Source organism: Pelophylax lessonae, assembly GCF_965119305.1.
Source record: "Pelophylax lessonae genome assembly, chromosome: 10".
NCBI lineage: Eukaryota > Metazoa > Chordata > Amphibia > Anura > Ranidae > Pelophylax > Pelophylax lessonae.
Window position 1 is genome coordinate 240,889,062 of NC_138777.1, and position 25,249 is coordinate 240,914,310.

The following is a 25,249-nucleotide window of genomic DNA, read 5'->3' on the forward strand; positions in this document are numbered from 1 at the left end:
GTTGGGCATAGTTGGGTATATTTGGGTTTAGTTGGGCATAGTTGGAGTTCTGGTTGGGTAAATTTCCATTGGTATATTTGGGCATAGTTGGGCATAGTTGGGTATAGTTGGGCATAGCTGGGTATATTTGGGTTTAGTTGGGCATGGTTGGGTATATTTGGGTTTAGTTGGGCATAGCTGGGTATATTTGGGTTTAGTTGGATATAGTTGGGCATAGCTGGGTATATTTGGGTTTAGTTGGGCATAGTTGGGGTTCTGGTTGGGTAAATTACCATTGGTATATTTGGGCATAGTTGGGTATATTTGGGTATAGTTGGGCATAGCTGGGTATATTTGGGTTTAGTTGGGCATAGTTGGGTATATTTGGGTTTAGTTGGGTATAGTTGGGCATAGTTGGCTATAGTTCCACAAGCAGCTTTCTAATGTACAGGAGCCTTAGCAGGATTTTTGTAGACAGGTGGAGGGAGAGTTACGGATTTCACCAAAAGGATGTTATTGATCTGGAGAGAATGCAGAAAAGGCCAATTAGTAAGGGGCATGAAAAGACCCCCCCCCCCCCATTAAGCTGCAATGGCGGTTGGACTGTTTTTTTTTCACATGCCATAGCAGTGAAGCTTTACTTCTTGGCAGGGGAGAAAATATACTTCATGTTGCGTTCCGTGGGCAGTACTGCCACCTAATGCATCCCATTCAAGTGAATGGGGCCACCCCGAAACCGCAAGCCAAACTTTAGGGCTCATTTAGCAGCCCTTGGCACCCCTCAAAAAAAAAAGATCCATGGTACATTACTTTTCAGAGGGAGTTTTGACAGGTAGTAAAGAGGCAATAAGTTGCCTACTCACAGCTTGTTTTAGTCATTAAAGTTCCTCCTGTTTATACTGCCCCCTGGCTGCCTGTGTGAGCAAACTCTTAAAACCTCAAATGCGTTGGCCATTTTTTTATTTTTTGTGTAATTTTTTATTACAGTAGCTCACAAAAGTAAGTACACCCCTCACATTTTTATTCTATCTTTTCATGTGACAACACTGAAGAAATGACACTTTGCTACAATGTAAAGTAGTGAGTGTACAGCTGTTATGTAATGTTATCAGCCAAATGATCAGACCAGTGGTAATGTCCAATTTCTACTTTACTTAACAATGAAAACCAATGTAGATTACACAGAAGATCATATGGACAGGGGTTTGCAGTACAAAACAGCAATTTGAGGAAGGGGGAAACAGGCATAAACATATGAAAACAAGTATATTGCAGTTCTACTAATGGCCACTAGATGGCAGCAGAGTGCTCTGAGTTCAGTTTACTGATAGAATAGAGAGTTGAAGATTTCTCATGTGTTCCAAGATGATAATCGTTCATTCAGCAGACTGTGAGCTGAGGGGATTTCCTGCTGGCACAGACTTCACACTGGCACTGCTGATGCTGACTTCGGTCAGGAGGCTCTGGGGGCCGTAGATAGGACCATCCCACTGCTTGGACAGCTTCTCCACATGGACTGTAACAGAGTCCTCTCCGGTGACTAGGGCATGGATAGATGCTGCATGCTCTTTTGCTCAATGCTGGTGGCCCACACACCAGACTGATCAGATGAGGACCCAGCACCTGGGGACAGCTCACTTGCCCAGTCACTGCTGTCCCATCAGGCAGGATCTCTCTGAGCACAGGAAGCTGGGCGGAGCTGGCATTTATACTCCCTGGGCGTGTCCAGGAACTCAGGGGATGCTGGGAGCCCAGATGACTGTGGGGAATTGAGTTAAAGGGACTTGCACCTGCATCTGGATAAAGGGGCACATCACTACACAGCTTGTATAACAGTGTAAATTTGCTGTCCCCTTAAAATAACTCAACACACAGCCCTTAAGGTCTAAACCGCTGGCAACAAAAGTCAGTACACCCCTTAGTGACAATGTCCAAATTGGACCCAAAGTTTCAATATTTTGTGTGGCCACCATTATTTTCCAGCACTGCCTTAACCCTCTTTTGCATGGAGTTCACCAGAGCTTCACAGGTTGCCACTGGAGTCCTCTTCCCCTCCTCCATGACGACATCACAGAGCTGGTGGATGTTAGAGACCTTGCGCTCCTCCACCTTCCGTTTAAGGATGCCCCACAGATGCTCAATAGGGTTTAGGTCTGGAGATGCTTGGCCAGTCCATCACCTTTACCCTCAGTTTCTTTAGCAAGGCAGTGGTCATCTTGGAGGTGTTTGGGGTCGTTATGTTGGAATATTGCCCTGCGGCCCAGTCTCTGAAGGGAGGGGATCATGCTCTGCTTCAGTATGTCACAGTACATGTTGGCATTCATGGTTCCCTCAATGAATTGTAGCTCCCCAGAGTCAGCAGCACTCATGCAGCCCCAGACCATGACACTCCCACCACCATGCTTGATAATATTTCAGAAAGTGGTGCAATATTTACATTTTGTAGTTTGATTTTCTGTTATTTTTTAATCAGTTATTCTATGTAGTGTTTTATTAGGATGGTATTTATATTACATTATAGTGCAAATTTAGTTTTAATTTGTTTATTTTAATTCATGTTTGTTGTATATTAATTTGCTGTTTCTTGGTAATTTTATTGTTTGCTATTGTGATTTTGTGTTGTCTTCCTTGAATGTAATTGTATTTTAATAATTTCCCTTTTGGGATTAATAAACTATTCTAAATCTAAGAATTGGATGCAACAACAGCAACAGCCAACCCGGATGTACAGCTTTGGACGCTTTACCTTTTTGGTTCTAGTTAGTCCTCACTTGTAGACTTGCATTGGGATATGAAAGAACATTAAAAATCACTAAATTTTGAAAAATATTGCTAGAGATGGAGTAAAAAGCACCACATCCCTATAATTAATGGTAACTACAATAAAGGGGGCAAAAGTGGGACTTTATAGGTGCAAATGATGGAGAAAGATCTGAATTCTCAAAAATTATACATTTAATTACACATAGAAAGTGAGGACAAGACAATACATCAATATTAAAATTGGTAAAATCAAGAAAATGCACTCGATAATATCAACTCTACATGTTTCGCCATCTTCATAATAGCTTCTTCAGGAGTTTTCATAGATATTTCTCGAGAGTGAATATTTCTGGGTAACAGAAAGAAAAACATAAAGAACACAGCAAGTATATGTACATAGGGCATATCACAATGGTCCTAAATTGAGTGCCCAATTGAATTACATGTTTGAAATATTGATACAAGAATGTACCTTAAGAAGACCTGAACCCTTTCTTATGCCGGAGGTGGAGGCAACAAAGGTGATGCAGCCAAGGCGAGCAGAGAGGGGGGGGGACCGAGACATCCAACCTCTTAAAGTTGACCCATAGAGAGGGTGACAGCCAAGCTAGGAATAATGGGTATGAATGATAAGAGACTGTAGCGTAGGAATACAATTCAACGGTTGCATGGCCTCCTTATTGGAGAATAATTGTCAGGTTACCGAATTATTAATATATTCACCTGATTTAGATAAATAAAGTGTGCAATTGATTCACTGGGTACCCCAATATCAAAGAAGCAGGGAGGGAAGACAGTATTCCCTTAATATCCCCAAGCGGGAGGTATCCCTTTAAGACAAAAAATGAATGAATTGATAGAAAAACTGACAAACACATTATAAGTCTGTCCGGTTTGAGGGTATAGATACTTACCCAAGAATTGCAAAATTGGCACACAAATTATCATACAGTATTTATAAATTGGCCGCCATTCAAATTAAGGAAATTTTCCAATGGTGCGCTCAATGAAGGAGACTGCATGAAAGGAGAGAGAGAGGAAAAGCATGGAACAAAATTGTTCAGCATCTGATGAACCCAAGATAGATAAAAAGAAGGGCAAAAGATGAAGAAAATTCCATTACCGCAATTAGTCTCGATGTTCATGTATCGTTCCCCGGTGGTCTAGTGTGATACTGACCGTGTTGCGCTGGCATTTATACACCCTCTCCACTCCCTCGGCGTCTGACGTCACCGAGGGAGTGAGAGCGAGGTACACCCAGTGGTCCAATGGAGGCCGAACAGGAAATGCGTCATCAAGACGCGACCGCATCACATGGTTCCGCCCGGAAACCGGAAGGTCGGGGATGACAACATCCGGTCCGGACACCATGTACGCAGAGGAAGTAGCTGATCCGAACAAACAGTCCAAAATGGATCCATATCAGCACTGACAATATCACAAAGGGACACAATATACCAAAGATTTGGAAATTGTGAACAATGACATTAAGCAACTTTATCTAGATAGCGCAGTATTATTAAATGATCCCTCCTTCTCCCAGAGAGATATTAAAATGCAAAAACAATTAGAATCATTTGTAGGCAATTTGATCAAAATAAAAGAAAAGAAATTTTCCAGAGATAAGCAAGCATACCAACAAGATGAAGCTTATCACTGGACTAGAGAAAGAAATAATAAACGTACAACAAAAAATTTCCATACAAATTCTCATTCTAGCTCTTTTCATTCACAAATGAACACTAATGATGTCAGTGATTCGGACCTGTCGTCCCAATCATCTACCTCATCCTCACACACTAAGTCCCAGCGTCACACTAAATCCAATGGTTCCTTCAAACGTAAAATAGAGAACAAAAAAGATTCTAACACTTCCTCTAAACGCACTCCCCTATTTCCTCCTGAATATCACCAACAACCTCACCAATCCCCTTCTCAATTGTCACACAGAATCTTGGTGATTTAGCTATTGAAAATTCAGTAGCTACACCAAGTCCTACTGCCACACACTCCTTGAAGATTAGTCACAGCACAGTGGTGAATAATGAAGTTCGCACAGGACCTATTTTTCAGCCCACCAAAAACCAATCTAGTTAGCAACTATCTCCTGAGCCTCAGGCTTCAGATACTGACGCCTTGAGAGTTATTAATCTATCCAGTAAAAAACTTGATGAAACCCAAATATATGTTCTATCTCTTGGTTTAACTTATTGTCCTACTCAAAAAATCGATACCTTCGAGTTAATTAAGGATGTTCACTTGTTTGCTCGTAGATTGATGTTTAAAGTAAATTATGATAAAGATAATCAGCCCTTAGATCAACTGAGTAAATCTAACTGCTTGCCTGCACAAGACCAGGAATTTTCTCTGGCCGAAATGCAGGCAGTGACTTGATGGAGCTCTGGGAAGAAGGAGACTCATCAGGTTGGCCTTTCTCTGATGAGCCAACTGATCAGATGGCCACTCTAGAAAACCGTGAGGTGGAGGCCATTTTTCCACCCCCATCCTCTTACAAATCCAAATCGCAATTTTTTCCTTTATTGCAATCCCACCCTAACATTTGGGCTTTTACCCAACAAGTGATTAGGGAGATTCAAAAAACCAAGTGGAAAGATGTGAATTCCTCTAATCTGAATGATAGTCAGATTAGGGCTATTCAATCACTTCAAAACGACCCCTCCCTTACAATAAAACCTTCAGATAAGGGAGGGAACGTCGTTGTAATGGACACATTAGGATATGAAGCCATGGTTTTGGACATTTTAAACAATAAAGATTGGTATAGAAAAATTTCTGAAAGCTTTTTAGCAAGAATAGTCATCAAATATCGTCAACTTATCTTTGAGGCCTACTCTAGAGCTTTGATAGATAAAAAAACTTGGGAGTTTTTGAATATTAAAGATCCAAAGACCCCCACTATGTATGCCCTACCTAAGGTTCACAAAAACCTGAAAAAACCTCCAGGTAGACCAATAGTCTCCGGTAATGGATGCTTAACTGAACGAGCTAGCCAATTAGTGGATGACTATTTACGTCCCCATGTACTGGCTTTGCCCTCCTATATTAGGGACACTAGTGATCTCATCAAAGCCATTGATGGCATCCAGGTCCCTGAAAAAGCATGGTTGGTGGGTATTGATGTGGAGGCCCTCTACAACTCCATCCCGCATCATTGTGGGGTCAGAGTTGTGGAGGGCTTCCTATCAGAGAGAGGAGGCTCTTCGGTGGAATACAATGCCTTTGTCATCTCACTTCTTAGATTTATTTTGTCCAATAATGTTTTTTTATTCAATGGCTCCCATTACCTCCAGGTGCAGGGGGTGGCTATGGGGACCAAATGTGCCCCCTCTTATGCCAACCTGCACCTGGGGGGATGGGAGCGTGATCTCTTCTCCAGGGATGACTTCGAGCTATTCCTCTCCTGTGTTCTCCTATGGAGAAGATTCATTGATAACATTTTTATGATTTGGACAGGTTCCTTAACCATGTTATTGAGATTTTTTGAGGTGTTGAAGGTCAATGACTTCAATCTCAAATTTACCTATACTTATAGCCAAAAATCTTTGGATTTTCTGGACATTACCATTTATGTAGGTGAAGATGGCACTTTGGGTTCCACCCTCTTCTCCTGCTTCTGCCTTTGTTGCCCATATGGGCACCCACGGTGCCCTACATTTATTTTCCAGGTATAATCGGTCCAACGTGGTTAGTAGCAGCACCGCCTCCAAACTCCCAGTTGATCTTTAATGGAGCCTCACTATACCTTTTCCTACCTCTCATTAACTTTTAATATAAACTCAATGATTCAAGAAATTGGGTCAATCAATTCTGTTGTGACAATGTTTCACAAGATTTTCCCAATTTTTAGGCATTTCAGGTATTAATTCAATCCTGTCCCTTTGTGATATTGTCAGTGCTGATATGGATCCATTTCGGACTGTTTGTTCGGATCAGCTACTTCCTCTGCGTACATGGCGTCCGGACCGGATGTTGTCATCCCCGACCTTCCGGTTTCCGGGCGGAACCATGTGATGCGGTCGCGTCTTGATGACGCATTTCCTGTTCGGCCTCCATTGGACCACTGGGTGTACCTCGCTCTCACTCCCTCGGTGACGTCAGACGCAGAGGGAGTGGAGAGGGTGTATAAATGCCAGCGCAACACGGTCAGTATCACACTAGACCACCGGGGAACGATACATGAACATCGAGACTAATTGCGGTAATGGAATTTTCTTCATCTTTTGCCCTTCTTTTATCTATCTTGGGTTCATCAGATGCTGACCAATTTTGTTCCATGCTTTTCCTCTCTCTCTCCTTTCATGCAGTCTCCTTCATTGAGCGCACCATTGGAAAATTTCCTTAATTTGAATGGCGGTCCATTTATAAATACTGTATGATAATTTGTGTGCCAATTTTGCAATTCTTGGGTAAGTATCTATACCCTCAATCCGGACAGACTTATAATGTGTTTGTCAGTTTTTCTATCAATTCATTCATTTTTTTCTTAAAGGGATACCTCCCGCTTGGGGATATTAAGGGAATACTGTCTTCCCTCCCTGCTTCTTTGATATTGGGGTACCCAGTGAATCAATTGCACACTTTATTTATCTAAATCAGGTGAATATATTAATAATTCGGTAACCTGACAATTATTCTCCAATAAGGAGGCCATGCAACCGTTGAATTGTATTCCTACGCTACAGTCTCTTATCATTCATACCCATTATTCCTAGCTTGGCTGTCACCCTCTCTATGGGTCAACTTTAAGAGGTTGGATGTCTCGGTCCCGCCCCCCCCCCTCTCTGCTCACCTTGGCTGCATCACCTTTGTTGCCTCCACCTCCGGCATAAGAAAGGGTTCAGGTCTTCTTAAGGTACATTCTTGTATCAATATTTCAAACATGTAATTCAATTGGGCACTCAATTTAGGACCATTGTGATATGCCCTATGTACATATACTTGCTGTGTTCTTTATGTTTTTCTTTCTGTTACCCAGAAATGTTCACTCTCGAGAAATATCTATGAAAACTCCTGAAGAAGCTATTATGAAGATGGCGAAACATGTAGAGTTGATATTATCGAGTGCATTTTCTTGATTTTACCAATTTTAATATTGATGCATTGTCTTGTCCTCACTTTCTATGTGTAATAAAATGTATAATTTTTGAGAATTCAGATCTTTCTCCATCATTTGCACCTATAAAGTCCCACTTTTGCCCCCTTTATTGTAGTTACCATTAAAAATCACTGTGTAGCTCCTCCAAGCAGGAAGCAGAGCCTTCCTATGTAATGAGCAATAAGAATAATCGATGCACTAGATCGAGCTGCTATAATATTCTGGTGTATAACTGTCAACCAATCATTTCCTCCTGATTGCAGGGACTGGACTTTGAAATGAAGCGACAATACATCCTGTTGGTAGCGGCCACCAACAAAGCCGACTTTTCTGTAACGCTGATGACTTCTACCGCCACTGTCACTGTGGATGTGGAGGATGTGAATGAGGCTCCAATCTTCGTACCGCCAGTGTATAATGTCACTGTCCCGGAGGATCTCCCGAGCGGCCAAGTGGTGGCGACCTACACGGCTCAGGACCCCGACAAGGCTCAGATCCAAAAGATCACGTGAGTGGTGATTGTAAGATTTCTGTTACTAAAACCCGACAACCTTCTACATCTGCATCCATCACCCTTCATATTTCTACATCCATCACCCTTCATATTTCTACATCTCCATCCATCACCCTTCATATTTCTACATCCATCACCCTTCATATTTCTACATCCATCACCCTTCATATTTCTACATCTCCATCCATCACCCTTCATATTTCTACATCTGCATCCATCACCCTTCATATTTCTACATCTACATCCATCACCCTTCATATTTCTACATCCATCACCCTTCATATTTCTACATCCATCACCCTTCATATTTCTACATCTACATCCATCACCCTTCATATTTCTACATCCATCACCCTTCATATTTCTACATCCATCACCCTTCATATTTCTACATCTGCATCCATCACCCTTCATATTTCTACATCTCCATCCATCACCCTTCATATTTCTACATCTGCATCCATCACCCTTCATATTTCTACATCCATCACCCTTCATATTTCTACATCTCCATCCATCACCCTTCATATTTCTACATCTGCATCCATCACCCTTCATATTTCTACATCTACATCCATCACCCTTCATATTTCTACATCTACCACCATCACCCTTCATATTTCTACATCTGCATCCATCACCCTTCATATTTCTACATCCATCACCCTTCATATTTCTACATCCATCACCCTTCATATTTCTACATCCATCACCCTTCATATTTCTACATCTGCATCCATCACCCTTCATATTTCTACATCCATCACCCTTCATATTTCTACATCCATCCCCCTTCATATTTCTACATCCATCACCCTTCATATTTCTACATCCATCCCCCTTCATATTTCTACATCCATCACCCTTCATATTTCTACATCTCCATCCATCACCCTTCATATTTCTACATCCATCACCCTTCATATTTCTACATCTACATCCATCACCCTTCATATTTCTACATCTACATCCATCACCCTTCATATTTCTACATCTCCATCCATCACCCTTCATATTTCTACATCCATCACCCTTCATATTTCTACATCTACATCCATCACCCTTCATATTTCTACATCTGCATCCATCACCCTTCATATTTCTACATCTTCATCCATCACCCTTCATATTTCTACATCCATCACCCTTCATATTTCTACATCCATCACACTTCATATTTCTACATCTACAGCCATCACCCTTCATATTTCTACATCCATCACCCTTCATATTTCTACATCTACATCCATCACCTTTCATATTTCTACATCCATCACCCTTCATATTTCTACATCCATCACCCTTCATATTTCTACATCCATCACCCTTCATATTTCTACATCCATCACCCTTCATATTTCTACATCTACATCCATCACCCTTCATATTTCTACATCTACATCCATCACCCTTCATATTTCTACATCTCCATCCATCACCCTTCATATTTCTACATCCATCACCCTTCATATTTCTACATCTCCATCCATCACCCTTCATATTTCTACATCCATCACCCTTCATATTTCTACATCTCCATCCATCACCCTTCATATTTCTCCATCCATCACCCTTCATATTTCTACATCTACATCCATCACCCTTCATATTTCTACATCTACATCCATCACCCTTCATATTTCTACATCCATCACCCTTCATATTTCTACATCTTCATCCATCACCCTTCATATTTCTACATCCATCACCCTTCATATTTCTACATCCATCACCCTTCATATTTCTACATCCATCACCCTTCATATTTCTACATCTGCATCCATCACCCTTCATATTTCTACATCCATCACCCTTCATATTTATACATCTACATCCATCACCCTTCATATTTCTACATCCATCACCCTTCATATTTCTACATCTACATCCATCACCCTTCATATTTCTACATCTACATCCATCACCCTTCATATTTCTACATCTCCATCCATCACCCTTCATATTTCTACATCCATCACCCTTCATATTTCTACATCTACATCCATCACCCTTCATATTTCTACATCTGCATCCATCACCCTTCATATTTCTACATCTTCATCCATCACCCTTCATATTTCTACATCCATCACCCTTCATATTTCTACATCCATCACACTTCATATTTCTACATCTACAGCCATCACCCTTCATATTTCTACATCCATCACCCTTCATATTTCTACATCTCCATCCATCACCCTTCATATTTCTACATCTCCATCCATCACCCTTCATATTTCTACATCCATCACCCTTCATATTTCTACATCTCCATCCATCACCCTTCATATTTCTACATCCATCACCCTTCATATTTCTACATCTCCATCCATCACCCTTCATATTTCTCCATCCATCACCCTTCATATTTCTACATCTCCATCCATCACCCTTCATATTTCTACATCCATCACCCTTCATATTTCTACATCTCCATCCATCACCCTTCATATTTCTACATCCATCACCCTTCATATTTCTACATCTCCATCCATCACCCTTCATATTTCTACATCCATCACCCTTCATATTTCTACATCTCCATCCATCACCCTTCATATTTCTCCATCCATCACCCTTCATATTTCTACATCTACATCCATCACCCTTCATATTTCTACATCTACATCCATCACCTTTCATATTTCTACATCCATCACCCTTCATATTTCTACATCCATCACCCTTCATATTTATACATCTACATCCATCACCCTTCATATTTCTACATCCATCACCCTTCATATTTCTACATCTACATCCATCACCCTTCATATTTCTACATCTTCCCAGTTATAAATTGCCCCGCCACACAGCTCCACCTAAGGCCTCACCCAAGAGCGTGACAAAGCCACAGCTGGTGATGTCGGTGGGCGTGGATCTGCCAGCCCAGTAAGTCCAACGCCGGCCAAAATGGTTTACTTTATTTTGGATAAAGCGGGAATGGATTGCAGCCTCTGTCAGGCTTTTATTGCTGTCTGTGTCCCGGTTAAGGGGATTTCCCCTCACTTCCAGCCAGGACAAGAAATAAGAAATCTCCTCAATGGGGCTACAAAACCAAAAACTCATGTAGCGTTACCCCCGTAGGAGCCGCTGGATAGGACGGATCTTCTGTTCCTTGAATCGACCTTCTCTAGAACCTCACCCACTCTGACTCAAAGAAACAGGCACTAAGCAAATTATTAAAAGCAAACTTAATAGATTCGTAACAAAGTATAAAACTGAATGAACAATGGTGGTAACACACAGGATGAGGAGTACTAAGGAGGACCCAGCATAACTGAACCTTTTTTTTAGGTTTCTGTCACACCATGGTTGTTAAGTGTGAAGTGTTTTTGTTGATTGATAATTAAGCTACCATAGATGCTGACTTACCAAAGTTTATTCTCATGTTGCAAACATGTTACTTTCTTGTTCACTCAACCATTTCTTTTTGACTATTTCTCTGTTTGTAACTTAATTTTCAATAAAAGCTTTTATTGGAAAAAGGACCCAGCATAAGATGATACTTGGTGGCCAGATCAACATAAACAGTAGCAAAGTCACCTCCAGTGCAGCACTGAGCAGTAACAATGATTTAATCTACGGAGTGCTGGAACTATACCGCCATGAGTGCATAAATGGCTGCTATTTTAGGCCTAGACTGACTGCTATGCACAGAAAAATTGTAGAACAGGAAAAATGAGAACAAAAAGAGGCTTGTAAGATGTTTTAATGGGAGGGGCAGTCCTTTAAGTTGTTCTTCTGCCGGCTATCATTGGGGCCCTTGAAGAAGCTTTGGTGCACCTAAGAACAGTCTTAATAGATCAGCAGGCAGTATGGTGTAATATAGATATGGCATAGGTGCAGTATCAATGGGGTATAGGTGAAGATTGGGTAAGGCACAGGTGCAGTATCAATGGGGTATAGGTGAAGAATGGGTAAGGCACAGGTGCAGTATCAATGGGGTATAGGTGAAGAATGGGTAAGGCACAGGTCTAGTATAGATGTGGCATAATTCATGTCATTCCTCCCATGACTCATTTCCTGCTAACAGTGTGAATGATGGGTAATGAGCGCTCTCATCAGTGTAGTATCCTCCTAGTATAAAGCAGGCAACTAGGTAAATTTAGTCTGGTTCCACTGTAATTAGAGGGGCAAGGGGTTGATTATTTAGGGCTTCTCAGTGTTTCACAGGCTGCTGCTCTATCACTTTCCCCTGTCTTCTAGACCAGCAGCTGCCAACCTTTTGGACCTCACAGACCACTAAACTCACAATTTTGAATCCTGCAAACTACTAACATGAATTTTACATGCCTTATACACACACAATGCTCCGACTCTCTGCTCCCTCCCCTTGGATCACACTGCTGCCTTTTACACACAATGCTCCTGCACCCTGCCTGCTCCCCCCCCCCCCCGCACTCTGCATCACACCTCTGCCTTACACAGACTCCTCATTGGATCTCTCCTTATTCAGCAATGTGCTCGAGCTCCGTGCTTCCTCCCACAGTGTGTGATCAGCACTGCCATTGGAAGTCCCCTCTATCCTCACCTCCCGCTCTCTACACTACTCCCAGCCCCACCCTCTGAGTTCTGTATTGACTGTCGCACATTGAGAACAACACTATAAAACAACATTGGGTGGTATACATCTTCCACAATGTTGATTTGCGGCAGAATCCCTGGGGACCACCAAAATGTTTTCTCTCGGACCAGAGGCGTAACTAGAACCTTCAGGGCCCCGATGCAAGAAACCATGAAGGGCCTCCCAGACCCCTGGCCGGGGCCCTTCCCTTCAAGCCCGGGGCTCTTCCGACTAATCCTGGGGCTCTTTAATCTCATTGCATGGCCTTTTATTATGGTCCCGCATCAGGATCCTTTCACAAGTTCTGCAGTGGGCCCCCTTCCTGCAATCTTGGGGCCTCCCCACAGTGGTGAAATGCCAGGGCCTGGTCGCAAGTGTGACCTTTGAGATCCTAGAAGTTCACCCACTGGTTTGCTACTGGGCCCCCTGGAGCATGGGGCCCGGTAGCGATTGCAACCCCTGCAACCCCTGTAGTTACGCCCCTGTCTCGGACCTCTGGTTGGCAACCACTGTTCTAGAGGATTCTAGAATCATAGTGGGAAAAAGAACAGTGCAAGCAGCCTGAATATTTTTGGGACTCCAGCCAATCCCTGGGGCGGTGTGCCCAGAAGGTGGTGAGAGAGGACAAAAATAGTCTGAGGCCTGAGCAGCATGACGCAGAGTTCCTGGGTCCAATCCTACTGGAGGAGACCCCTGTGCAGGAGCTTTCCCCCTACATCTCCCTCACTAGGAAGAGCCTGGTGAAAATCAGCAGGAGGCAAACGATGATCCTGTGGCTAAGAGAGTAAGCGACCCCAGTGCGGAGGAGTGTGAGTAGCTTTTAAAACTCTGGAAGGAGTACAGGTCACCATCAGCATGGAGATCCTGGGGGACATTCAGTGCTTGGTGAAGCGCAGCCAGAAATTAAACAGTCCTCAAGTTATTTAGTTCCATGCTTTTGGGGTATCCCATGATCCCTATCCCGGTTCATTGTTCCCAATAAAAACCCCCAAAAATCCCTAGACTGTTTTTTGAGCCAGTGGAAGAATGAAGAAAACGACGTGTGCCTGGCTGTGTGTGCTCTAAGGTGGGGAAATAGAACCAAAATTCACCAGCAGCTCTTTAGGGGGGTGCACTACACCAGACCTTGTGGTGCAGCTGAAATATTAGTGATAGACTGGGGAGGGAGGCCCCCCTTTCTCTAGGATACCTCTGAGGTCTGGCTGTGGGAAGCAGAGGGTGGGAGGACACTCTGGTCTCCCTTCTGCAATGGTGAGGTGTGATAACGGTGGTCTGTGCTGCATGGCCCATGGTGTCTCTCCCATGGTGTCCTGCTGGTCTGACCTCTCAGCAGTCCATGAGCAGGCAGTGGATGTGCACTCCTCAGGTCTTGTGGCACCAAGAGAGTGAGGTTTCCTTGGCAGTTCAGTAAAATCCATCTTACCACTCGCCCTGCTCCTCAGTGTTTCTTGGGAACTGTAGTGTAATGAGTTCACTGGTCCACAATGTATGCCTGCCATCCCGAATTGCATCTCCCATGGTTCTCTGTACTCTGTATAGAAAGTCTATGAGCTGGCTTCTCTTTGGCTCTCCCCCTGCTGACTGTAGGGGATAGTGCAGCATAACATCAGCATCACAGTAGAGAGTGGAGCGACAAAGGACATCGTCTCCTTCTCCATATTGTTGTAGAGTGAAGGATTGAAACTTCTTATACTTTTATTGCTGCCCTTCCTGTCCTGGTGACACCTCCACTCCCTTATTTTTTGTATCAGTGGCAAAGGGACTGGAAGTGAGTGAAATGTTTCCTTGCTTTACCCAAAGCTTCAAAGAAATCTGCTGAATTTGTTGATGTTTTGCTGTTCTAGATTGTCCAATGTGAAAGATTTGACCATCTTACATCTGATATTTGATAAAGAGATCACGGAAATGTGTACAACCTCAAAGTGTCAAGTCAGACGTTGGTCATGACAAACTTTTTAAATGTTTTGTTGCAGCTATAGGATAGGCAATGACCCGGCCGGGTGGCTCAGCGTGAACCCGGAGAATGGAATCATCACAGGAAACGGACAATTAGATCGAGAGTCCGTGTTTGTGAGAAACAACATTTATAGAGCCATCGTCTTGGCTGCGGACAATGGTGAGTGTTCCTCAAGTCTCCGATGTCTCTGAGAACATCTGATGGTTTCTGGATGTTGGTTTCTAGATTTGCTTTTCCTGTATGTTATGTGGTTGGGATGACATAGAAGAGAGCACACGGCTTCATGGTAGAAGGGGTGTATGGTAAAGGTGGTGGCACCAAATCATCAGTTGTAGGTACATTCACCCTCTCCATCAGTCTGGGTGGCCATTGTCTCCGGGATAGAAGGTGATGGGACCATGGAAGGACGTATCAGTTTGGCATTCTCAGCTCCACAGAGCCTGGGGCCATTTACCCCAGAACTGAGAACAAGTCCCCTTTTTTACACATTTCATTCACTTTATCAACATTTATAAAACTCCAGAAATAATTGTATAAAAGGCAGAACTCCTCTGAAGACGCTCTCCTTACTTCACCCTAATGGTTCCTTAAAGCAGCACTCCAGCCAAACCAAGCATAAAAAACTCCCTTTTGCCCAGTTTTGCTGTTATTTAGAAATCATTATGTGTATGATAAATTCATAGAGCAGAATTGGATAGAATCAATCTGTACATCCCATACATGTGCCAACAACTAGTCTCTGTTCTACATGTCTAACATATTTCAGGCATTGGAGGCTAGAAGGGCAGCAGTTGTTTAGTCTGGTTACAGGAAGGAGGGAGCACATGGAGGGTGTCACTGGACGATGAATTATTATGGTGGCGCTCACTGACTGTCCAGCAGCAGACTGGAGATGGCATGAAGAGCTGTAGGAGTAGAATAGCGGGGTCACTCTCTGACCGTATAGGAATGTACAGTGCCTTGTAAAAGTATTCACACCCCTTGAAATTTCCCACATTTTCTCATGTTACACCCAGAAATGTAAATGTATTTTATTGGGATTTTATGTGATAGACCGACACAAAGTGGCCATAATTGTGAAGTGGAAGGAAAATGATAAATGATACAAATAAATCTGTGAAAAGTGTGGCTGCATTTGTATTCACCCCCCGGAGTCAATACTTTGTAGAAGCGCCTTTCCCTGCAATTACAGCTGGGAGTCTTTTTGGAGATGTCTCTACCAGCTTTGCACATCTAGAGAGGACATTTCTGCCCATTCTTCTTTGCAGAATATCTCATCTCTGTCAGATTGGATGGAGAGCGTCTGTGAGCAGCAATTTTCAAGTCTTGCCACAGATTCTCAATGTGATTTAGGTCTGGACTGTGACTGGGCCATTCTAACACATGAAACCATTCCATTGTAGCTCTGGCTGGATTTTTCGGGTCGTTGTCCTGCTGGAAGTTGAACCTCCGCCCCAGTCTCAAGTCTTTTCTTCTAAATTGGCTCCATCCATCTTCCCATCAACTCTGACCAGCTTCCCTGTCCCTGCTGAAGAAAAGCATCCCCACACCATGAAGCTGCCACCACCATGTTTCACAGTGGGGATGGTGTGTTCAGAGTGATGTGCAGTGTTAGTTTTCCCCCACACATAGCGTTTTACTTTTAGGCCAAACAGTTGAATTTTGGTCTCCTCTGAGCAGAGCTCCTCCCCCACATGTTTGCTGTGTCCCCCACATGGCTTCTCCCAAACTGCAAACAGGACTTCTTATGTCTTTCTTCCACCAATGGCTTTCTTCTTCTCACTCTTCCATAAAGGGCAGATTTGTGGAGCGCACGACTAATAGTTGTCCTGTGGACAGATTCTCCCACCTGAGCTGTGGATCTCTGCAGCTCCTCCAGAGTTCCCATGGGCCTCTTTGCTGCTTCTCTGATGAATGCTCTCCTTGCCAGTTGGTCAGTTTAGGTGGACGGCCATGTCTTGGTAGGGCCCAGCCGGTCAGTTTAGGTGGACGGCCATGTCTTGGTAGGGCCCGGACGGTCAGTTTAGGTGGACGGCCATATCTTGGTAGGGGCCCGCCGGTCATTTTTTTTTTTTTTTTAATCTTTTTATTGAGTTTTAAACAACAACAAAAACAACAAACCAATGGTGCATTGGTTCACAGTACAGCTTTCCCAGACATTCAGAAATTAAGGCACATAACCCACGCAGGGGTCCAAATGAGAGACATAGTATAAGCAGAGGGGGAAACCAACAGTTCATCTGGGATTCCGGGCAACCAGCTCCAGGGGTAACCAGTAAGGGAGCTGAAGCTCAGGAAGTGGGAAGTCCAGGGGGAGGCCCCATAAGGCCAAATAACCCGCTATAGGATGACCAGGGGCCAAGCAGTGAGGCTCGCATTAGTCACTGCAGCAGTGGAGGAATCAGAGAGCCACTTGGCCCAAACTCTGTCATATTTTTTTGGACAGCCTCTATGGGCATATGTGTCCCTATATAGGGGGAGCACTGAATTCACCAATTTCTTCCACTGTAGCACCATGGGTGGGGCCCGTTGCTGCCAATGGAGTGCTATGGTTTTCCAAGCATATAAGAGCAAAAGATCCAACAACGTCCGGTTCGCCACCCGGGGTACCAAATCGTCCAGCAGTCCCAGCAGGCAAATCTCTTTGGGGAGGGGTCAAACCTGATCTGCGAGACCTTTTCAATCATCTGGAGCACCAAAGACCAGAATATAGAAAGTTGGGGGCAGGATCAAAAAATGTGAAGGAAGTCACCCGGTTCCTGACTACAACGCCAGCATGCCAGGGATTGGGAGGCATGCATTTTATGTAGGCAATACGGGGTGAGGTAAGCTCTGTGGGCTATTTTGAATTGAATTAGTCTATCTCTGAGGGAGACCAGTATTTTCAGTCCTCCGGGCCCAAGTCCGGAACATCCCGAGCCCAGCGAGCACGTAGGCCAGAGAGCTCCGGAGAGAAGACCTGGAGGAGGTGCGCATAAAGGACAGATGCCGCCCGCTCCGAGCAGTCGTGTCGCAGAACTCGCTCCAGATCCGGCTGTACCACCTGCGAGTCCCCTGGTGGGAACTGGGACCTGAAGGCATGGGAGAATTGGAGATACTGAAATACATGGGATGACAGGATGTTAAAGGTAGCGGTGAGGTGTGCAAGGGAGGGAAAGGAGAGATCAGAGGTCACATCCGAGACCTTTTTTATGTTGTATTTGGTCCACACCACTGGATCAGGGAGGGAGAAAAGGTGCGGTAAGATGGGGTTGTGCCACAACGGCGCGTTGAGGGAGACAGCAGTGCCCGGGTACCCTTCGAGCTGCAAGCCGATTTTCCGAGCATGAAGTACTGTGGTCATGGAGGCGGTTAGTCCGTGGGGAGCCCTGGGCCCCCTAAAGAGCAGATGAGAAAGAGCCTCCACGAGCACCGCTGCCTCCACAGCAACTGTCAAGTTAAAAAGATCTGGATTAAGTCACCAAACAGCAGAAACCAATTGGAAAGCTATGAAGTATTTGTGACAATTGGGGAAGGCCAGCCCCCCCTGTGAGAGGGGGCGCATAAGGGTAGAGAATTTATCTGGCCAGTCAGTTTAGGTGGACGGCCATGTCTTGGTAGGGGCCCGGCTGGTCAGTTTAGGTGGACGGCCATGTCTTGGTAGGGGCCCTGCCGGTCAGTTTATATGGACGGCCATGTCTTGGTAGGGGCCCGGCCGGTCAGTTTAGGTGGACGGCCATGTCTTGGTAGGGGCCTGGCCAGTCAGTTTAGGTGGACGGCCATGTCTTGGTAGGGGCCCGGCCGGTCAGTTTAGGTGGACGGCCATGTCTTGGTAGGGGCCCGGCCGGTCAGTTTAGGTGGACGGCCATGTCTTGGTAGGGGCCCGGCCGGTCAGTTTAGGTGGACGGCCATGTCTTGGTAGGGGCCCGGCCGGTCAGTTTAGGTGGACGGCCATGTCTTGGTAGGGTTGCAGTTGTGCCATACTCTTTCCATTTTCCCATGATGGATTGAACAGCGCTCCGTGAGATGGTCAAAGCTTGGGAGATTTTTTTATAACCTAACCCTGCTTTACACTTCTCCACAACTTTATCCCTGACCTGTCTGCTGTGTTCCTTGGCCTTCATGATGCTGTTTGTTCACTAAGGTTCTCTAACAAACCTCTGAGGGCTTCACAGAACAGCTGTATTTATACTGAGATTACATTACACACAGGTGGACTCTATTTACTAATTAGGTGACTTTTGAAGACAATTGGTTCCTCTAGATTTTAGTTAGGGGGTATCAGAGTAAAGGGGGGTGAATACAAATGCAGCCACACTTTTCACAGATTTATTTGTATCATTTATCATTTTCCTTCCACTTCACAATTATGGCCACTTTGTGTCGGTCTATCACATAAAATCCCAATAAAATACTTTTCTGGGTGTAACATGACAAAATGTGGGCAATTATAAGGGGTGTGAATACTTTTTCAAGGCACTGTACACAGTTACAGACAATTTTGCGGATTCTGTAATCCAATCATCATACAGAATGTGGGTTTTATTATGGAGTTCTTTAATATATATTGTGGTTCTTCCTCCAGGTTCACCCCCTGCCACCGGGACAGGCACCCTTCAGATCACACTTACAGATGTCAATGATAACGGACCGTATTTGGAATATGGAGACGCCGTATACTGCCAGAAGAGTCCAGACCCCGTATCTATTAATATTATTGACAGAGATCTGCCCCCCTTTACATCCCCATACCGGGCACAACTGAGCCGCGAAGGTCGTGACAACTGGACCATCAGTGTGGTAGATGACAGTAAGTTTCTACACATGGGTTCCTCGTGTTTGTGTGTGCGCATGTGCAGGGATCTCATGGCTGGTGGAACATTCTAGATGCATCACATGGCTATCTTTACCAGGTTTTATGTGACAATTAATTTCAAAAAGATCTTCATAAGATTTATATGTCGAATAAATTGTGCCAGCATGAGCAAATAAAGTTATGTTGATCAAAAAAAAAAATACCTCTTTAAGGTATGACAACATAAAATTGTTATCAAATACTTACCGTAATTTTCCTTTCCTGACCAATCCTTACGTCAGCACACAACGAGTTAACATCTCCTCTGGAGCCCAGAGGACCACCTCTTCCTAGCTAAATAAAAGACAGCCCCTCCCCCAACTGAAGTGTTCGATAACCTAGCCTGCGGCAGGCCACGAGGGAGGGACTCCTGTCCTGACGTGAGGATAGGCCAGGAAAGGAAAATTTTGGTAAGTATTAGATAACAATTTTCAGTTTTCCTGGCCTATCTCACGTCAGGACACAACGGGATATTCCATAGCTGAATATAGGACGGGAGAGGACACATGGAAAGAGACACTCACCATCAAAGAAAAGATGCTAAAGCCACAAAGAATTGATCTCTCTTGAATTGAAGTCCCAAACTTGCTGACCGCACATATAGTTTGTAAGGTTGAATGAAGAAGAACTTCAAGCTAGCCGCCTTACATGGATATTCCAAGCAATCCTGGCATAACTGCCAACCAAAAGCCTGCTGACCCTCTAGTCAAATAAGCTTGCAACTATTTCAGAGCAGAAAGGCCACTTCCATCTAATTACCCTGGAAATCCAACAGTGGATGACTCTTGAGGACCTGATGGCTAAATGAAAAGATTGTCCACTTTCCTCTTTGACCAAGTACACGGTTAGTAACAACATGACCATGTGTAAGGAACTGAAGTCTTCCTGCTGTGCACCCAGTGACTCGCGTGTGAAAACTCGGAGGGACTACTTCCCAGTTTCGCTGGAAACTGGATACCACTTTAAACTTGTAACTTTGGAGATAGACATATTATCACTATTTCTGGGGCCCTTGCAGGAAAGTGTTGCGATCTTCAACATCCATCTGTCTGAAGAAGTTGCTGTCAGAAGAACAAGTTTACTGTGAGGAACTTCAATGGAGATGAAACCATTGGAGAAACAGGTACCGGGACCAGTGCTTTCAGATCTAAGCCTAACACAGAAGGAACAAGAATTTCCTTCAAGGTCATATATAGATTTCCGCCTGCAAGAAGTATCTAGTCATACCAATCTGCAGCCTGTGAAAGAAAAGGTAGAGATCTGTACCTTAAATGGAGTTGTATGCCAGACCAAACCTCTAGCGCTGCTGACTGTAAAATGTCCAGGATATTGGCTAGAGCAGGGAACACAGGAGAGAAATCTTTTACTGAACAAACAAAACAAAATTCTTTCATATCCTCACATATGTAGCATTCATGGATGATCTTCTGATCTTCACCAAGGTCTGAACAACCTTTGATGAGAATGCCTGCACCTTTAGGCCCTGTTCACACCTGTGCATTTTTGAGCTTAAAAAAAAGCTCATCTCTGAGGTCTCAAAACGCCAAACAACCAAAATCCCATTCATTTCAATGGCCCCTGTTCACATATGAGCGTTATGTCGCCTGAAGCAAAACGTTTGAAGCTCAAAAAAGTACATGAGCTTCTTTTTTGACAGATTACAAGGATGGTTACATGGACACAGAGAAGGCAGCCGTGCTTAATGCTTTCTTCTCCTCAGTCTTTACACAGGAAAAGGAGGGGTACACTAACCATGACTGTATGGGGTACACTTTACATAGTTACATAGTTAGTGAGGTTGAAAAAAGACATCAGTCCATCCAGTTCAACCTATGATGTGTGTGTGTTTGCTTTTAACCGTACATTGTATACCCCTGTATGTTGTACATTGTATACCCCTGTATGTTGTACATTGTATACCCCCTGTATGTTGTATATTGTATACCCCCTGTATGTTGTACATTGTATACCCCCTGTATGTTGTACATTGTATACCCCCTGTATGTTGTACATTGTATACCCCTGTATGTTGTACATTGTATACCCCTGTATGTTGTACATTGTATACCCCCTGTATGTTGTACATTGTATACCCCTGTATGTTGTACATTGTATACGCCTGTATGTTGTACATTGTATACCCCCTGTATGTTGTACATTGTATACGCCCTGTATGTAGTACATTGTATACCCCTGTATGTTGTACATTGTATACCCCCTGTATGTTGTACATTGTATACCCCTGTATGTTGTACATTGTATACCCCCTGTATGTTGTACATTGTATACGCCTGTATGTTGTACATTGTATACCCCCTGTATGTTGTACATTGTATACGCCCTGTATGTAGTACATTGTATACCCCTGTATGTTGTACATTGTATACCCCCTGTATGTTGTACATTGTATACCCCTGTATGTTGTACATTGTATACCCCCTGTATGTTGTACATTGTATACGCCTGTATGTTGTACATTGTATACCCCCTGTATGTTGTACATTGTATACCCCTGTATGTTGTACATTGTATACCCCTGTATGTTGTACATTGTATACCCCTGTATGTTGTACATTGTATACCCCCTGTATGTTGTACATTGTATACCCCTGTATGTTGTACATTGTATACCCCTGTATGTTGTACATTGTATACCCCCTGTATGTTGTACATTGTATACGCCTGTATGTTGTACATTGTATACCCCCTATATGTTGTACATTGTATACACCTGTATGTTGTACATTGTATACCCCTGTATGTTGTACATTGTATACCCCCTGTATGTTGTACATTGTATACCCCTGTATGTTGTACATAGTATACCCCTGTATGTTGTACATTGTATACCCCCTGTATGTTGTACATTGTATACCCCTGTATGTTGTACATTGTATACCCCTGTATGTTGTACATTGTATACCCCTGTATGTTGTACATTGTATACCCCTGTATGTTGTACATTGTATACCCCCTGTATGTTGTACATTGTATACCCCTGTATGTTGTACATTGTATACCCCCTGTATGTTGTACATTGTATACCCCCTGTATGTTGTACATTGTATACCCCCTGTATGTAGTACATTGTATACCCCCTGTATGTTGTACATTGTATACCCCCTGTATGTTGTACATTGTATACCCCTGTATGTTGTACATTGTATACCCCCTGTATGTTGTACATTGTATACCCCCTGTATGTTGTACATTGTATACCCCTGTATGTTGTACATTGTATACCCCCTGTATGTTGTACATTGTATACGCCTGTATGTTGTACATTGTATACCCCCTATATGTTGTACATTGTATACACCTGTATGTTGTACATTGTATACCCCTGTATGTTGTACATTGTATACCCCCTGTATGTTGTACATTGTATACCCCTGTATGTTGTACATAGTATACCCCTGTATGTTGTACATTGTATACCCCCTGTATGTTGTACATTGTATACGCCTGTATGTTGTACATTGTATACCCCCTGTATGTAGTACATTGTATACCCCCTGTATGTTGTACATTGTATACCCCCTGTATGTTGTACATTGTATACCCCTGTATGTTGTACATTGTATACCCCCTGTATGTTGTACATTGTATACCCCCTGTATGTTGTACATTGTATACCCCTGTATGTTGTACATTGTATACCCCCTATATGTTGTACATTGTATACACCTGTATGTTGTACATTGTATACCCCTGTATGTTGTACATTGTATACCCCCTGTATGTTGTACATTGTATACCCCCTGTATGTTGTACATTGTATACCCCTGTATGCTGTACATTGTATACCCCTGTATGTTGTGGTCTTTAAGGTGTCCATCTAATAGTTTTTTGAAACTATCAATGCTCCCTGCTGATACGACTGCTTGTGGAAGAGAATTCCACATCCTTACCGCTCTTACAGTGAAGAACCCCCTACACACTTTAAGGTTAAACCGCCTTTCCTCTAGTTTTAGTGAGTGGCCACGTGTCTTATTGTATCTCCTCTCTCTGAATAGTTTGTTCCTTATGCTCGGGTCACCAGTACAGTATTTGTACATTGATATCATATCCCCCTGGTCATACTGACCATGACTGTATGGTTAGCAGCACATCACAGGACTTGCCGCTATGGCTAACAGAGGGTGAAATCATGGAAAGGCTGGATAACATTAACACAAATAAATCACCAGGCCCGGATGGCATACATCCGAGAGTACTCAAAGAACTTAGTAAGACTATATCTAGACCACTGTTCCTGATCTTTGCTGACAGTATTAGGACAGGAAATGTACCAGGGGATTGGAGGAAAGCTAACGTCACGTGATACCAATATTCAAAAAAGGGCAGAGGCACATCCCGGGAAATTATAGGCCTGTCAGTCTGACATCGATAGTATGTAAACTTCTGGAGGGGATGATAAGGGATTGTAAAGTTTGCTAAAGACAACAACATCATCAGCAGTAACCAGCACGGGTTTACAAATGGGCGTTCTTGTCAAACCAATCTCTTAACATTCTACGAGGAGGTGAGCTGTGAGCTAGATAGGGGCAGACCAGTGGATGTGGTGTACCTGGATTTTGCTCAGGCATTTGATACAGTTTCCTACAAAAACTTAATTTATAAAATAAGGTCTGCAGGCATCGACCACAAGGTTTTCGCTCTTGGATATGGAACTGGTTAAAGGGGTGTGTCCAAAGGGTGTTAATAAATAACGCATACTCAGACTGGTCTGGGGTGGTAAGTGGGGTCCCCCAAGGCTCAGTCCTGGGACCAATTTTGTTCAATTTATTCATAAACAGCATTGAGGACGGGATCAGTAGCTCAATCTCAGTTTTTGCAGATGACACAAAATTGGGCAGGGCAAACACTTCACATTGTGAGGCAGAAATCTTACAGAATGGCCTGAACAAAATAATAGAGTAGGCAGCTACATGGCAAATGAAGTTTAATGTGAAGAAGTGTAAGGTATTGCACTTGGGGACAAAAAACATAAACGCCCAATACGCTTTGGGGGAGGGGAAACAAAAATGGCGAAAGAGCTGGGGGTCTTAGTGGAAGATAGACTTGGCAAAAGCATGCAATGTCAAGCTGCAGCTGCCAAAGCCGGCAGAATATTGGCATGCATAAAGAAAGGGATGTATTCCAGAGATAAGACTATAATCCTTCCACTTTATAAAACTCTGGTCCGACCGCATCTGGAGTATTCTGTCCAGTTCTGGTCGCCAGTCCTCAGGAGGGATGTGTTGGAGCTGGAGAGAGTCCAGAGAAGGGCAACTAAACTGATTAGGGGATTGGAGGACCTTAATTATGAAGAGCGCTTACAAGCGCTTGATTTATTCTCCCTTGAAACGAGACGCCTGAGAGGGGACATGATAGCAATTTACAAATACCTCAAAGGTGATATCAACATAGAAAAAAAACTGTTCAGTCACAATTAATGCATGAGGACTCGAGGCCATACAATGCAATTAGAGGAAAAAAAATTTAACCTTAGGCTACGCAGGGGGGGGGGGGGG

General features: G+C 43.5%; 1 protein-coding gene across 1 annotated transcript in view; it reads left to right on the top strand.

Annotated features, from left to right (window-relative positions):
* The window catches only part of LOC309566043 (cadherin-1-like), a gene marked incomplete at its 3' end in the record, with an annotated part of 146,526 nt that overhangs the window by 73,521 nt on the left and 47,756 nt on the right, over positions 1–25,249 (top strand). The window contains exons 10-12 of the mRNA XM_082271066.1: positions 8,122–8,366; positions 14,916–15,058; positions 19,464–19,751. Coding sequence (XP_082127192.1) covers positions 8,122–8,366; positions 14,916–15,058; positions 19,464–19,751 — 676 coding nt within the window. The remainder of the gene's footprint in view (positions 1–8,121; positions 8,367–14,915; positions 15,059–19,463; positions 19,752–25,249) is intronic.